The sequence below is a fragment of the Oreochromis aureus genome, linkage group 8 (genome assembly GCF_013358895.1).
Source record: "Oreochromis aureus strain Israel breed Guangdong linkage group 8, ZZ_aureus, whole genome shotgun sequence".
Classification (NCBI taxonomy): domain Eukaryota; kingdom Metazoa; phylum Chordata; class Actinopteri; order Cichliformes; family Cichlidae; genus Oreochromis; species Oreochromis aureus.
In genome coordinates, this window is record NC_052949.1 from 15,671,436 (window position 1) to 15,689,290 (window position 17,855).

Sequence of the window (17,855 nt, forward strand, 5' to 3'; positions counted from 1 at the left end):
GCAATAGTGAAGATCTGTTCATATTTTTAATACCTACAAACGACTGACATGTTCCACTTTAACTCATACTTTCAACTTGTGACCGTCAATTAATGGGTTAAATTTGACCTGATTAATATCAATCACATGCACGGATTATGTTTTGTTGGGAGTAAGGAAGTAGGGTGGGACCTAAGGCTTATGATATTTAAGGTAGATGAGACTGTGATCCCAGAAACCACAACTCTATATCGGTGATAATTAAGCTGAAATCCTTTAATCCAGTCAGGCTTTTGTTACTCTGTTTCTAATTTAAACTTTGGATAAAAAAAGCCATTACGCAAAGCAAAACCTAATCTTTCACGAAATGGTCATTACAACTACATGCCTGGATGAAAGCGATATCAGCTCTAATAAGCGTGTGAAATCCACAGTGATTCCACACAGGAAGGGACATTTTCAGTTTTAAATCTGTGAGTTATAACACCACCACATCTTGTTTCCTTTTTTTCTCTAACCTCTAGACCTCGTTTCTGAATGTAACAGTTCTTAACCTGAGACAAATATGTGTTTGAAGTTATTTATTTGAATGTGAAGCCCTGGTTGGCATTTGTGTTGTTTATGCGTAAGTTCCTGTAAGTAGTTATTAGTGTTTATTTATTTCAGTATGTGAGAGGGTGAACTCTACTGCCCTGACTTTACTCAAACTTATTTAGATATGTAAAGAAATATTTTACTGTAAAATATTTAGTGTATTATTCATACTTATGGCATGTTATTCTGCAGTATGCAGCATTTTATTTTCCATAACTGTGGACTAAATCTGACAATTTGAGACTTTATTTTACATTTTGGTGTATTCATTATATCCACGTGTATGCTGTCAAGCTATGTTTTCATTGTTAGCACTTTCCATAAGCGGTCCACTATACACTTTAACATCCGCTCTCTGTGTTATGCCATGACTGTCAAGTGAACATTTGTCTATTTACTTGAATCTTTAAATGGATGGTAATCGGTGGATTTTGTTGGGTTTTTTTGTCATATGAATCACAATAAAAATGGGAAATACTTTGATCTCTTTCTTATGTCCAGAGGATGACGTATCCATGATTTATAGAAACTGTTATGCATTTTGAGATTGATAAGACCACGTGGCAATTTTCCACTTGATCATAGTCCGTCTTCAATGACGAGGGATGGGCACATTTCCAGATCCTATTTATACAGAATTTTCTCGTTGCATGGTAGAGATTTAGAGTTTCTAATCGGAGTTTACAGAGGATGGTCCAAAAAACTGAAAATATCCAATGAGCAGCAGTTCTTTGAGCAAAAATGTGTTTTGATGCCAAAGGTTAGAAAAACGTGGCCAGACTGCTTGGAGTACCACTTATTGTAACTCTATGCAGAAGAGCATCTCTGAATGTTATGGCAGCAGAAGACCACACTGGGCACTAGCTAGTTAGCTACTAGCTAGTCCAATCTTGTATCAATGGTTCAGCCTGCTGGTGGTGATGTAATGATGTGGGTGATATTTCCTAATATTCCCTTAGTAGGAATAACCTACCTGAGCATTGTTGCTGACCACATCCATCTTTTTATGACCCCAGTGTGCCCATCTGTCCGACTGTGTGATGCTATCGTGTCAATATGGACCAAGGTTTCCAGCACCTTGTTTAATCCATACCATGAAGAATTAGCTATGATAGAAACCCAGGTCCAACCCAATAATGGCAAAGTGTACAAAATAAAATGGCCTGTGAGAGTTTAAAGCCAGCTTCTTTGTAACCTGTCAGAGTCATAATATTTTGAGCATTTATAATGAAGCAAACATGATGACTCACTTTGTTTTTGTGATGAAATGTTCTGTCTCACAATGTTCCAGCTACTAATCAAATCTCTGGTGCCTGTGTCAGAGCTTAATGAGCCACGTTCAGCCTGTCTTCTCCAGTAAAACAGTGGCCTCCGGAATCGGTGACAATTTTAACAATCAATTTTGTTGAATCAGTGTTAGCCACTCAGATGTGTCCTTCCTTCCAGAAACTGTTTAAAATATGACTCTGGTACACTCCACTAATTCCAGGTAATAAGGAGCACCCAGTTTCAAATATCACCACCCGTACTGCACCCTCTGTTGATTTCCTTAATGCAAAATTATGTGGTCATCCAATTAAAGGTGAAAGTTTTAAACCCTGGTAATTCTGGAGCTTAATGATCCCAGTCTTTCAAGACTTCAAATAAAACTGTATGCGGTTCACAATTAAAAAGTTTCCTCCAACCTTATTGTGAGCAACTTTGATAAAGGAGAGGGCTTCATGTGCCAAGTTAAGTAGATTTCTTATGGTAGTGTGGAATTATAATTAAAAGGAATCTCTTCTTTCAGTATCTTCTGATCAATATCAGTTTAAATAAAATTTAATTAACTATTAATGGCGCAGAAGAAGTAGACATTTTTTTTTTTTTGTTCATGAAATTAAAGCTTTGGTTTTACATTTTTGGAAATATGTTCCTTCTTGCAAGAGAAGATCAATAAGAGAAAACTTGAAGAGAGAAAAGGCATGAAGACTGGAAACTGCATCCATGAACTTCAGTAATTAGCATGTTGCATCTTTTTTTTTTTTAATTTTATCATTTATTGAATTCATTTATAAAGTATGTAAAATTGACAAGATTGGGACAGAGCTGTGACTTTTTTTTTTACTTTACTTTTTTACTTTACTTATCTTTCCTCACTATAAGGTTTCTTGTGAGTTTGCATCTACCTCTGAACCCCAAATCTCCACCACAACCTCGTTAACCGTCCCTCAGAGTGACAGCTTTAGCCAAGCTTCAAATGAACTCTAGCTGTTTCATTTGGCTTGATTCTCCTGCTTTCTTAATGTTGTGGAGATGCTGTGCTTAGCTTGTAGGTGCATCTTCAAATGGGAACTACAGCTTTTAAGACCTAACCAACAGTTCTTATCACCATAATATCCTGTTCGCTAGCTTTCAAGCCAAAAATTAAAACAACTGCAGCAACACTTCTTTGAAATACTTGAGTCTGGTTTCCAAATCAAGGAATGCCCATAGTCTGTATACAAAGGATGGATACAGAACCAATGCTGCCAACCATAGCATTAGCTTTTCGGCTAATAAAATCCTAGAATGTATCGAATAAGCTGTACCAAACAGTGGGATGCATTGTTTTTTTAGAAGTTCCAATAAAAATATTCCAAAAAGCACCAACCCCATAAAATCAGGTAACAGGTATTCACTACAAGACAAGGCTGTAATTTTCATATCTCAAATTGCGAATTTAACATATCACTCTACAGGGAGTGAAGCTAGGCTGAAGTGCCTGTTGGCAAAAAGCAGAGGTTTTGACTTTACAAGCACAGCTTCTACCTAATTTACTGAAATATGCCGTTTTAGTAACTGTTCTGAAATTCGGTTATCCAAATGATTCTAGGCCGGTTGCCCGTACAACAGCAGTGATGAAAATCCTTGTAAAATTAGTTAAGACGGAGCTTTTAAGGAAAACTGAGCCTGTGCTTTAACCCCTATGCAGTTTGCTCGTCTCTTTCAGTGCGCCCCAGGGCAGCTGTGGCTACAATGTAGCTTGCCATCACCAGTGCGTGAATGTGTGTGTGTGAATGGATGGATGACTGAATGTAGTGTGAAGCGCTTTGGCTTCCTTAGGGACTAAGTAAAGCACTATACAAATACAGGCCATTTACCATTTAGGCCATTTACCAAAGAGAAGAGTAGACAACGCCACTGTGAGCTTATTGAACCTAATTATCAAAAATGTTAAAATAAAATATTGTTGATTTTTATTTGGCCTTCAATACAATTAAATTCCCTATTTTAATATGAAAATCTTGAGGATCTGAAACCTATTTGATCAAGTCTGCTCCTTGACTGGCTCCACAGAAACAAATATATGTCAAAGGCTTTCAAACCTGTGCACACTGGACCAACGGTGTGTTGCTGCACGTCCTACTGGTACACTGCAGAAGCTGTATGGAATAATCAAGGTGTAGTCCCAACAAAGTCTTCACCTAAAATCAGCAGCTAGATAGTTAAATCTTGTTCCAACAGGACCATGATACCAAACACATTTAACTAATTTTGGAATGAATAAAGCAGGCTAACATTAATCTTCTGAAATAGCCTCCCCAAAGCCTCAACCTCAACTCTATTGAAAATTTGCGGACTACGCTTAAAAGCCGTGTCCGCGACAGGAAACCAAACAATTTAAAAAGAAGGGTGTTGAAGTTCAACCTTGGCTCCTGTTTTTCAGCCTTCAAGGTTGCAGCTTGGGGTTTAGCAGCATATCATCAAGTTAGCCAAACTCCACATTTCAATGGCTGGAATTTTATTTGGATAAAGTCTGCTAAGCAACTTTACAAGGATAAAAAGGCAAGTGTGAACAATACACGACTTCATGTGTTAATGAAACATGTCAGGCAAATTCAAGATGAGTTGCATCAGTAGTTGTAATACTGAATGAGTCACTCAGTTCCATACAGACACCAGTCGCTTAAAGGGCCATTAAAAAGTTCACGCACCTTTACCTCTGCTATCAAAGTAGAAATATAAGTCCTCTCAGTCTAGGTCCAGTTTTCTAAAGGTGTTGCAGCTCTGAAATCAGTTTCAGGGGAGAAGGTACAAAAGTGACATTTAATAAGTAATCCAAATAACCAATTAAACGCCAATGAATTTGTTCTATTTTTGCTTCAAATATATTTCCATCACTTCTCTGAATGCAAATAAAATAAATTAAGTTCTACTAGCTGATATGTGAGGAATCTTCCATCACAGACAACAGAGTAGCAAATCCTGTAATTAGATTTCTTCTAATTGACCTGGAGCATCCCTGTTAGTTCCACAACTAATGAACAGGAATCATGTCTGAATGTTTCAGTGATCTTGGCAATATGGAACGAGCACAGTGGCGTAGCGTTCAGTCAGAGTTTGGTCATGGGTATGTGAAGGCTGTTCCACGGCCCCATCCATAACTCCTCCTCGTCCGACTGCGTTCTGTCACTCGGGCACTCCAGCGGCTCTCTGATGACGAGTCCGTCCGTGTCGTCGTTACTGCCGTCTACCTTGGACTCTCTCTCGGCTTCTTCCGACTCGTTTCTCTCCACTGTGCTCTGGGGCTGCTCCGTGCCTTCCTGCACCGCTTTGAGCAGGTTCGATTTCGACGCCACGCTTTCCAGGCCTGCGTTGCTGGTGCTGGTTGACCCTAAAGAAACGCTGGATTGTTGCGTGTTGAACACATTCAGCGTTTTGCTGTCAGGGTTGGAGAAAGAGGACGTGGTTGTTGTGGTGGCAACCGTCCCCGAGCTCTGGAAGGTGCGGAGTGTTTTGCACCCGCCATCCGGCGTCGTTCTGAAGCTGTTCAGGGGAACTCTTTCTTCCAGCGTGGCAGCCATTTTGTCTAGTTTTTTAAAGTGCTTGGCCAGCCTTGAGCTGAAGATAGGAGAGGGGAGTTTGAGATTGTTGTTCGTAGTGGTGGTTTGCGTGGGCCCTGTGGTGTTTACTGAGCGTCGGGTGCGGATGATGGAGCCATTCTGGGCCACGTAGATGCTCCCATTAACGTTGACTTGGCTGTTGTGGGTGGAGGACAAGCGCCCACGTTGGGTTTCTGGCGCGCTTTCCTCACCCGTGGAGCTGGTCTCGTACTCTCGGTCAAACACCAACTTGACCCGACGTTTTCTGCTGCCCTGCTGAGAGAAACACATCAATAATGTGACTTTAAACTGCTGACCTTGAGAGTTTCATTGAGGCAAGAGAAATGAATCGTAAAAGTGATGATACAAAGCACAAAAATTGAACATCTGCTGTCTGCTGCAAAGTGCTTTTTCGATAATGCCTCAAAACTCCTTCGGTGAACTGTACTGAGTAGTTACCCTGATGATGTATTGTGGTGTGCACTGGGGAACTTCACACAGTTCACACATCTACTCACAAAAGGCCATCGAAAGTTTAAAACTGAAATTAAAGGCATTTTGGAGGATAATGCACTCCTTCTTCCTTCTCTCACTGGCAGTAAGTGCCTCTGTGGTGTCTACATTGAGGGGGTGTCAAAAGCTAGTGTACTTCCTCTGCCAGTCCCCAAGCCTGGATAAATAGGAGGGCTTTCTCAGGAAGAACTCAAGTCTGTTTACCCATCTGCTATAGCAAACCCTTGGGAAATAGGTGCATTTAGTTCCACCAGCAGCTTTGCAAGGCTGTATAAAAGGTTGACAGGGTGATGGCGTATCTCTAATCTTTTTCAAAAATAAAGATTGACTATGTTTGACCCACATAAGTATTCTTGATTTATGATTTTAAGCTTCATCTCCAAGGTTTTGGTTAGATTTAGGCATACAAACTAGGGTTAAAGCCTTTCACGATATTAAACAGCTTTCTTTGCTAGCATTAGAGACTTACCAGTGATGATATTAGCATCCATTTAACAAACAGTTATTCCCACAGTACATAGAGGTGTTACTACAAGTTGTAACAACCACTTGGGTCTCATTCCCAAGGCGTCAAAGCTGCTGGTGTCTTGCAGAGAAGCACAAGGAATCCAGTGGCATCCCTGCTGTGATGCATTCGGTGGCAATACTGGGGCAAAACTGAAAGATGTCTCACTCCCAACTCATTATGTACAGTATGGGCGCTTGTAAAGAACGGCCTTGTTTTAACTTAAATAGTTTACGATGTCTGAAAATAAGCAGGAGGTAAAAGCAACAGCAAGAACTATTCGGCGAGTGAAAATCAAGCAAAACAAAAAGTGCAAAGTACAAAGCTTCCAAACAGGACATGGCCCGCTGGCTGACAGAGACACTGTGATTTATTTATGTGTTGCTTTTTAAAAGAGGACAGTTATCTCTCAGCATCCAGTGCTACCACTGCCAGTGCATCAAGGCAGCTACACCAAAGGACACCTTGTGTGTTTCTCTGTGACAGCAGCGGTATATGACAGAATAGCACTGTGTGATGGGCTAGGAAGACGATGTGTTACAATATCAGCTTATGTAACTTGCACAGTGGCTTTCTGGGTGAATACAGTCTTTTAGGAAGACATCCTAAGAAAAGCTGTGTATAATCTATAACTAATAATAAATGATTTGACTAATTTTGAACAATGAGGTAGCGTTTATGTTTAGGTTACATTGCATTCAGAGCTCCACAGCCAGAACTGGCCAAAGGACGAGTTCCACAACCCTGATTCCAAAAAAGTTGTTACACTGTATAAAATGTAAATCAAAACACAATGCAGTGATATCCAAATCTCATAAACCCATGTTTTATTCATAATAGAACACAGAAAATAAATTGAATTTAAAAAAAAAAACTGTTTAAACTGAGACATAAATTAGCTCGCTTTGAATTTGATGAGAGCAACTCACCTTAAAAAAGTTGGAACGATGGTAACAAAAGCCTGGAAATGTAAGTGATTCAAAAAAGGAACAGCTAGATGAAAATCTTATAACTGATTAGATTAAGTGGGACTAGATGGCCACATCATTGGGACTAAAGAGGACTATCACCATCCGGTTTGATATCAGTGCTCAGTTCAAAAACCTGCATCCTTGATGGTATGGGGGTGCATTAGTGCCCTGGCACCTTATATGCAGGTTTTAGAGCAACATATGTTCCCATCTACACAACTTTATTGCCAATTCAATTCAGTTCAGTATAATTTTGTTTATATAGCGCCAATTCACAAAAACTATCACCTCAAGGTGCTTTATATTGTAAGGTAAAGACTAGTGCTGTCAGCGTTAATCTTGTTAAAATGACGTTAACGCCATAACCGCATTAACGTGGCAAATCTCCATTAGCGAGTTAACGCGGATTGCCCCGTGCGTGGGGCTGCACGGCGCTAACGCGTTAACAAGCTAACCACGCTAACGCATTAGCGCCGTGCAGCCCCACGCAGAAGGCCTTACATATTTCAGCAAGACAATGCTAAACCACATACTGCATCTATTACAAGAATATGGGTTTGTAAGAGTTGAGGTGCTGAACTTGCCTCCCTGCAATCCAGAGTTTTCCCCAACCAGGAAACATTTTGCACATAAAGGAAAACTATGACAAATAAGACCCTGGACTGTTGAGCAGCTAGCTTCACGTATCAGACAAGAAATGTCCAGAAACTGCTCTCCTCTGACTAAAAAAAGGGGTTAAAGTTGGGACTGTTGCTGCCATCAACTTTAAATTCTTCACACAACAGCCCAACGTTTATGGAATTGAAGTTGTATTTCAGGTGATATATGTATTTATAGGGAAATCAGGCTATCTACACCCAGGCTATCTACACACCAGGCTGAAGACATACCAAACCTCCTCTGGTCAGAAGACTCAACATTTCCATGTCATTGCAAAGATTTTCATTTAATTGCTGTTAAAATAAATGTTTTTTCATTTTAAAGTCAGAAAATGAGCAACAATCAAAAAAGCACTTTGACTCACTGCAAATACAAAGACATGTCAGCAGTGTGACTCAGCAAGGCAGACTTTGGATCATCTAATAATGAGGTTTTTGTGTGTGTTTTTTAATAAAAGAATTTGAAAAGAGGAAATGATTTTGGAAATATAGAGGATGTTGGTCTTGGATGTAATCTTTTATAACACCAAACTAAATTATTTAAGTTTAATATAGTAGGTCAGGGTCAACACTGCTACATGTTCACACACACATACACACCATGTAACCCTTAAAGATCTTTTTTTAATTGTGTTTAACCTTCATTGTATAGAAGAAAGTATATGTTCTCCATTACAAAGAAAGCATCTTTTCTTCCTGCTGGTAAACGCTGCTGGAAGAGCTGACTGCTAGCAGAAGAATGAGCAAAGAAAGAGAAATGACTAATGAAAAAAGCTTGAGTAAACCTTAAGTGCAACAAAGAGAGGTCAGTAAATAATCTCTGAGCCGCAGCAGGAGAGAAACAATCAGCTGGAAGTGGGAGCTTTCACAATCGGAAAATGAGACAAGTCGGCTCAGGGGGAAAAAACTGTAGATGTAAAGCAGACAAGCACTTCACGAAGACGAGAGAAAGGCTGACTGGGGGGGGAAAGGGGGATTAAAGTTACAAGTCAAAGAAAGAAAGAAAAAAAAGAAGAGAGACAGTCAGAGAGGGCAGCAGAGGACACGCCGACACTTTAAATTACAGTGGATGTAAATCACGCCAAACAGGAAAACACACAAAAAGAGAAAGATTAAAGTTATAAATTCCACTCAGGTAATGACTTCACTCTCAATCCAAGCATTTTCACCCAAGACCTTACTGAGTGGCAAAGAATTTAATCTCGGCTCAGCTGACTCCCAAATCCCCCTCTTCTTCATCTTCGGGATCTTCACCTTCTTCCCCATTGTGGTCGCTGCTTTTCTCCTCCTCCTCGTCCTCTTCGCTGTCCTCCATGATTGGTGACAAGTCGTCCGAGCTGTCCGTCGGGCCTGAGCTGATGTCCGACTGGGTGTGACTGGAAGCTTGCCTGCTCGTTGACGGCTTTCCAAATGCAGCACTTTTTACCTCTTCTTCAGATTCCTCGCTCTCTTCTTCACTCTCTGGCTCTGTTGCTTCACGTGGAGGCCGTCTGGAAGTTTTGGGCCTGGAACTAGAAACGGTTGAACGCGAATGTCTAGAATTTTCCGAGTCCCTGCTGCTGTTTCTATCAGTCTCTTTGCCGCTCCTGTCTCGCCGTCTGCTGCTGTTTTCCCTTCTAAAGCTCCCTCTACTGCTTCTGCTTTTATGACGTCTCCTGCTGTTGCTGCTCACAGAACTATCACTAACTTTTCTTTTTGCCGGTTTTCTACTCATTTTTTTCCTCTCATCTTCCGTCTCAGACTCAGACCACTCTCTCTGCTCATCTTGGCTTTCCTCTTCCTTTCCGTTTCCTGAGTCGGACTCAGTTTTTTCTGTTTCTGTGTCATACTCGGCCTCATCTGTTTCTGCCGGGACACCTAATGTGTGGCTGCTTGCGTCTGAGAAACTGAATTCCGACGGAGACTCTTTGCTGCCACTTCCTGTTTCCGAATCACTTTGAACACCGCCGCGAAATCTTTGTTCTTTTCTCCACCATCCCTCAATGGAGCTGTTCGGCTCTCCGAACTCCCACCTCCTCCCCTCCTCTCCTGTGGCTCCCTCAGACACTAAAGCAGAAACGCTCATATCTCCTATGGAGCCATACATCTTCCCTGTGTCCCAGCTTTCGCCGTTGCTCCACTGTCCACCTCCCACCCTGGCTGGTCCCTGGAGCCTTCTGGCTAGGGAGATAACACTGAGGGCCCCGCTCAGCTTTTGTTCCATTGCTGGGGGTTTGCTTGCTTCAGTGGACATCTGGAAATAACTCCCATCTATGACCATGGTGCCATCCCGGCTGAAAGACTGGCCAGAGGACAACAGTCCAGGGAGCCGTCCCCTGTGCTCTGGCCTGATGCCTCCTCCTCCTCCTCCAACTGCATTGTTTGAGCCGCCATCTCTGTTGCTTCTCCCCCATGTTTCCATTTCTCCTCTTCCTCCCCTCTCCCTCCTTATTTCTACTGCTTCATCTCTCCCTACTCTTTTATTTTCCCTCTTCCCTGCTCCCCCATTCTCAAACCCAATTCTCACTCCTCCCGCTTTTCCCTCCTCCACTTTTTCTCCTCCCCTGCCTCCCTCCTCTATCGGTCCAATTCTGGCTTTGTTCCACGGAGGGTGAATGGCAGGAGGCTGTCCAGACTTTTTCCCCGCAGAGGACAGCGTCGTACTCACTCGCATCAAAGCCTTCAACCTGGTAGCCGCGCTCGAGCTCTTAGGTTTAGTGTTAGCAGTTGTACCACCTTCTTGTTTTTTGTCAACCTCAGTTCTCACGTGTCCGTGGGTCTTTCCCGGGGCTGGAATAGGTTGAGCCTGAAGGTGGGAAGGGTGTGGAGCTAATTTGTCTCCTTGAACTTTTCTCCTCACCTGGTGCAATGATGACATTAGTTCAAAAACAAGTTAGATTACACTAACATTTGACCATAAAGAGCTACTAACTACTAACTTTACAGCACGCTTTCAATATGAATAGTCACATAAAATGAACCCATTTCATTATGTAGTACATTGTAACAAAAATAAAAAAGATGCACTGCAACCTTAAAAGGATAGCTGAACATTTATGATTAACAGACAGATCCCAAATAGCATCCACACTAATCTGGGTTACTTTTAGCGCTCGCAAATATGGGCCAAACACACATTGCCATCTGAGATGAGAAAAGCCTGAATTAGGCTTTCTTTTTAGGATAGTGCTGTACAGTGTTTTTCTTTCTAGCTAATTCCTCCAGTTTCAATCCTTCTGCTTTCAGTCACTGTAAATCTTGAGCCACCCTTCATTTCTGATGTGCTGATTTATTGCATGTGCCAACATATGCAGGAATACGAGGGATTCTAATGATCCTAGGAGTCAATATGTGGTATGAACACCTTTATTCTTCAGCACAGCCTGAACTCTCTTAGGCAAGCTTTATTATAACTTATTTAAGTAGTCTTCAGGAATAGTTCTCCAGGCTGTGTCGAGGATATTTCAAAGCTCTTCTTTGGATGTTGGCTGCCCTTTGTTCTGTTCTCTGTCACGATGATCCCACACAGATTCTGTAATGTTAGGGTCCAGGCTCTAGGGTGGCCAGTCCATGACTTTTACTGCACTGGCAGAGTGTTCGGGATCTTTGTCATACAGAAAATTGAAGTTACTGCCAATCAGACATCCGTCCAAATGGTTTTTCAATAGTGGATCTAAATCTGACTTTTCCGACTTTCTGTTTTGACAAGATCCCCAACACCAGCGGTCCCCACCCTTTTTTGCGCCACGGACCGGTTTAATGTCAGACAATTTTTTCACGGACCAGCTTTTAAGTTGTGGTGGATAAATACAACCAAATAAAATCATATGACCATGACAAAAACTGTGGTATTTTGTAAATATAATACTAAACGCGAATTCACCGTGTAATTGTGTAACTTTGTTAGCAGCGTCCTCCTGAAATGCGCCAACAACATTGAGAGTAACATCCTCCGCTCTCCCCCTTAATGCTCTCTGGTCGCTATGGTAACACATAAATATTTCTTTCAAAATAAGACACACAACTACAACACGGGAAAAGACCCAGGGAAACCGAGTCAACAATAAAAACCCTGAAAAACATCAATTTCGCACCCAAGCCTCGACTCTCGCGGCCTGGTACCAAACGACTCACGGAACCGTAACGGTCCATGGCCCGGGGGTTGGGGACCACTGCCCAACACCACCGGCTGAAATGCACCCGCAAACCATGACAGAGCATCCACCGTGTTTTACAGATGACTGTAGACGCTCACTGTTGTAGCTTTCTCCTCTCCTCCCTGCCTCTGCCTCTATCATCTAATTTTAGGGTCAAATAGCCAAAACTTTAACCAAATTTTCAAATTTGGATTCATCACTCCAAAAGTCCTGTTGCCACCAATTGTCAATCTAGGTCTTGGAAAATTTGCTTCGAGCTTTTCTCCCAATTTTCTGACATAATAATGGCTTCTTGACAGGCACCGTTCCCTTGAGACATTTTAGCTCTTTGGGAATCACATTGTTGGTGCAAAATGACTAGTTTATGCCTACAAAACTGGGTAATTTGGGCATTTTTTGCTGAGGAAAACCAAAGAAAAAGGAATAAATTATGTGATTGTGCAACAGACTGATAGTAACAAAGAAGCTAAATATGCTATTTAAAATGAGCTTGTTGCTAAGGTCTGTGTGGACACTACACCAGTTCATCACTTGAGTTAAGTGTATTATGCTCGCATGATTTATGGGTCGGTGTTAACAAACTCTTACTCTGAAAATCATCAGATACAAACACTGGACTGAACATGAGTAAAAAAGCAGCCAATGTCCAAAGAATATCTAAGTACTGCAGTTTAGCACAGTAGTGTTGAACTATTCCTTTAACCAATTCTCTACAGTTACACCAACTAACTGTGTAACTGTAGGTTCATTATTCTCTGGTTTTTGAGAATATCGTGAAAATCTTACGGACTCTGTTACCAGCCTGTATAATCTGCTCTCCAGCGTTTCCCTTTTGTATTCTAATTTTATATTTTCCTGCATTTACCTCTCCATCAGACTCCTGTGGGCTGTAGTAGTAGCTGCCGTCATCGTCAACAACGACTTCTCCATATTCATCATAGAGGCCAGAGGGCGAGATCAACTTCCTGCGGCTGCCGTACTGAGGAAGGTCGTACCTGGATAAAAAAATCAGAGGGAGGGGGGAAAATAGCAGGATGTTACACATAAGCTACAATCAATAAGCGCATATGCAGAGCAAAGTTGAACCTATACTGAGTTTTAAGTTATTATTTTGAGGTTTCTTTTTTATTGTTGGCTATATTAATAAGCAAACAGAATCCACTGTGCAGCCAATCAGAAGTAAAGACAGGAGAGAAAGCTGCTTACAGACAAAACTGACGAACTTGGCTAGTGCTTATTCGCAGACACTTACAGCGATAACACATAGGGCCACAGTGTGGTTCATGCCAATGATAAGCGGCGTCTAATGACTTGCCTAGGCAAAGCTGCCTTAATCACAAAAGGAGCATTTTGTTGCCAGGAGACATTTTGTTAGCAGAAAACACTGGAATCGATTTTCCCCCTTTTGTCTCTCTTTGTTGCCTGTTGCCGGGAGCGCTGCCTGACTCCATCGACCGAAAAAAACGTGTTGTGTATCACTACTTAGGCTCCGTGCCCTGCAGCAAGCAACTCGGGGAGCCAGTGGGTCAAAAAGCACATCTTTTCAAATGCCATTCTGAAAACAATATGTCCCAGTGTGATTAAAGTAACAAATGTGCTCCAAGTCCTTTGGCTTCATTTAGAGAGCTGTGCAGAAATGTTGCCCTGTGTAATCATTCTGCTTACAGTCAACTGGTGAGAAGTCGCCCTCCCATTACATTAAGTAGCAAAGTAATAAACAAATGGAAAAGGCACGTGGATGATGGGTGAGGGGGAGAGAAGAAGGAGGTAGAGGTGTGTTAAGAGATAAAAGGGAAAGAAGAAAGAATGAGTGAAAAATGGAGGGGGGTCAGAGCAGAAAGGCTGGGTAATACATAAAAAATGTCACATTTATAAGCCTAACAGTATGGCCCCTGAACGCTAAGGTAGTGTATCTTAACTGTTCTCTTTCACTCAATGATAGGATTTTAATTATTAAACTGCAGACTCAAACAGAAGTGTTCACACAGACATATTACTCAAAGGCAAGTCTCCTTCTTTCATCTGAGGAGTCTTTCCCCCTACTTTCCCCTCTGTCTTCAACTCTTGTCTTCCCTTCAATCGTTTCACCCTTTATCACTCCATCCCCCCACCTCCTGTGGCCACTAGGGGGCAGTAGTAACATGAGTCAGAGAAATGTCTTCTGCAGCATCAAGATACCAGCATCAGTCACTGCCAGCGCTTCATAGTATTTTTGTAGCTATGTGTCAGAACCTAAATGGACCAAACTGGGTCACTGGTGGATCTCCAAATGGTAAATCATGAGTCAGTGTGTGATCTCATTTGTACACAGGTAGAACTGCAGGGTGTACGTGTTCACTAACTGAAAAAAAAAAAATGGTTGTCATCACATTTTGGACAAAATTTGTTGAGATTTATGTAGATATGGAGGAAACAGTTTCTTAATAGGCATTTAAAACGTATTTGGAACCGGGGCTGTCCCTTACTGAAGGATTAATCCACGGAAGTGTTGATTCTTCACTTAGTCCACACATTCATATAGTTGTAAGAAGCTCTTGACCTTCTTACAACCACATGAAGCTAAAGCCTGCCAGACAATAGCAAGACATGGCATAGCCAATCACCACCTTTACAACACGAAGAAGAATGAAATGTGTTAAAGGTTTGGTCTGACTGGTAGTTGCAGAGATGTCCGTGGATTCTTGACTTTGGGTAGTCATTGACTGCAAAGAATTAAACAATCCTTCAATTAAAAAGATGTTATTTCATCCCAGTACTTACAAAAATGGCTGTAATTCTCAAGCAGTTAATTAAATACTTTCGATAGACCCCTTGAATTAAAGCTGAAAGTCTGCACTTTAATCACAACCTGATTACTTGATTTAACTTTAACCGATTGCCTGTATAGTATGGAGACTTAAACCTGTTCATGTAACTGTCAGTGGGTCTCCAAATGCTAAAGCGTTAGAACGTAGGATGCTATAAACAAGTGTACAAAAGCTTTCCATGTACTTTACACTTGTATTATATTGCATATTTTCTTTTTTCCAGGCTTGGTTCAAACTTGAAGTTATGTCAGAACTCTGTGAAGAGCATTAAAGAATTTAAAGGGTGATTTTTCTGCCATTGTATCTTCCCCTGACGAGGTCCATTTACTCTGACAGGATGGAAACATTATTGTCTTGCTGCTTCTTTAGATTGGATGTAGAGATGGAAAGAAAACAGTTCCTACAATAAAGTAAATGGATCATGATTTAAAAAATACAGAACCTTTCCATGAGACAGGACAGTTCTGTTGTGTTCAAGATCTCAGTCAAACCGGGCAATTCACACCTGAACCACACTCGGTGGACAGACTAGATCACAATGTGAATATGATTTTAGGGTTGAGCTGTCACTTTAATACAACGTGCACCTAAAATAAGCTGGACATGACTTCAGCTAATCCATTTGTATTTTCTGCTCTCATTCAGCTAATCTTTCCACGTTTTCTATTGTCCTCACATTTCTTTTTATGTGGGTGCCCTAACTGAGCTCCTATCAGCTCCACGGCAGTCACACTGCTCAACACCCACACCAATAACAGTTTTGGAAAAGCGAGGTTTAATCCCTTATTGCTCTGTAGCATTTATGGATTGAGTATTTCACTCTTGACTAGAGGGCAACATGAATTTGGCTCAGTTTGTTGTTTTTGTTGTTTTCCTTTTTTTTTTTTAACACAGCATCAAAACATTAGACCTGCGCAACAAATGGTTCCAGTTTATATTCTGCATCTGTGTAAATCCAATCAGAATCATGCCAGCAGCAGATGGCTACATTCCCACATGCAGAGAAAATCCCATTTTGGCCTGATATTTTCAAGAAAGTTCAAAGCAAAGGTCAAAAGGTTGCCAACCAGGCTTTTGGAAGTGTATACTGTAAAACAAAAAAAAAGGATTTGTGGAAAAACAAAAATCAGGAATGAGAAATGAGAAATGTTAACCAAAGCCTGAGAACTGGTTCGGTATTTGCTGGCACGGACTGTTTACGCCTTTTATTTGCAAGTGAACGAAACAAAGTGATTAGATCTCAGTCCCACAGGGTCACAAAGTCTGATTTTCTGATCCGGTGTGCGTACAGAGTCAGACACGAGTTTGTGGATGTTGCTCTAAGCCACCAGCATCTGGCCTATTGTCTGCTTCCACGGCTGGCTGCCTGATTAGCTGCTACAGTATTGCAAAGCTAGGCAGAGAGAATTAGCTGTATGTGTGTACGCGTATGCTATGCACGTGTGTGCAAGAACGAGCAAGAGAGCATCTGAGTGATTGTAAGTGCGAGTGAATGAACGTGCTTGCCGTAAGAGAATTTGTGTGTGTGTTCTTCCACTGTGCGTTTATGAGTGTGCGTAGGTGGGTGTATAAAATCAAGTTCTCTGGAGTCTGCAGCTAAAATTATAAAAATTACACAATGCATCACAGATGGCAAGCTCTGTGTGTGAATAACACACACACACACACACACACACACAGATACAGGAGGGATGGATTTCGGGGAGTCTTCATGAGGCTTGCTCATGAACACTTTGACCTAAAGTGTGTGTTTTTTATATACTGTATTCTTTTTACCTTCAAGCAACCCAAAACACACACGGAACAAAATCACCTTTCTGAAATCTCCTGACTTCCTGTAGTTTGAAGGATACACGAGCGGCGTAGTATGAGGCAGGTCGCCGGTGTCAACATTTCACAGTAGCCAACACACTGTGTGACTGATGCAATCAGCTTGATGTCAAAGCCGCTGCCACGTGGCTGACATGACACTCAGCTGGATAAAGCGAACACAGTGAGGTCCAGACTCACGCAGGAGGAAACGTGTTGTAAGGGACCCTTGCTATCAGTGCTAGCGGTCAAAGGTTGGAGATGGAACATAGCAGAGTTGGCCCGCATTCATTTCCTGGAGATTTTTTTTCTCCGCTGTGTATCACTGTTGGTAAATGCTGCATTGCTCTGTAACACCACAAACAGTAAAGTGCCAGGTAAAGATAAGAGCTGAAAGAAATCCGTTGCTACAGTTCTGTTCACGCTGCTATGAATGACTGCTGCTAAAACATGAGACCTACTGAATGTTTCTTTAATGAATTAAATGCCGTATTTGCAAGTTCAACATTGAAACTGACCGTGTGGTTACAATCATGACCATGGAAATAAAACCAGTAATTTTATCTGTATAAGCTAATTTTAAAGGTGGTTGCATTATGTTAGATTATTTCTGATTATATATCAACACAAACCTTTTGTGAGAAACATGAACTCTTCAATAACTCCTTTTTGTTCGTAATTACGCCGTGCTACTTCGCGGGTCTTGTTACCGTTAATTTGTAGATTCAAGCATTAAAACTAATTTTAATTAAACAAGTGAAATTTTTAAAAAATAGTAATGTGCTTAACTATTATTTTTGCTTTTTTTTTGCAAAAGAGCAACTTTGAATATTCATGTAAAACAACAATAATTATATTTTTGCATTCAAAATATGTTAATTAAAAAGCTTGAGGATATTGTTGAATTAATCATTACAGAAACATTAAACTTATTTAATTAATGCTGTTAATTTAGGGAAGCTGTTGCATAAACCTTGTGTTATGTTGGATGGCGGTCTAAAAAATTTGCACTCTACAGCATAGATGGTCACTATTAAC

At 41.2% G+C, this 17,855-nt stretch overlaps 2 protein-coding genes across 2 annotated transcripts in view; one reads left to right on the forward strand and one right to left on the reverse strand.

The window, feature by feature from the left end:
- Window positions 1-13,157, forward strand: part of plce1 (phospholipase C, epsilon 1) — a 93,538-nt gene extending 80,381 nt beyond the window's left edge. Inside the window, exon 46 of the mRNA XM_039616854.1 lies at window positions 13,078-13,157. The gene's annotated coding sequence lies outside the window, so the exon portion shown is untranslated. The remainder of the gene's footprint in view (window positions 1-13,077) is intronic.
- LOC116329820 (protocadherin-15-like) overlaps window positions 5,518-17,855 on the reverse strand; it is a 209,712-nt gene continuing 197,374 nt past the window's right edge. Inside the window, exons 39-41 of the mRNA XM_039616856.1 lie at window positions 13,067-13,196; window positions 9,320-10,904; window positions 5,518-5,693 (exon numbers count right to left, since the gene is read on the reverse strand). Of these exons, the coding sequence (XP_039472790.1) occupies window positions 5,656-5,693; window positions 9,320-10,904; window positions 13,067-13,196 (1,753 nt within the window). The 3' untranslated portion in view covers window positions 5,518-5,655. The remainder of the gene's footprint in view (window positions 5,694-9,319; window positions 10,905-13,066; window positions 13,197-17,855) is intronic.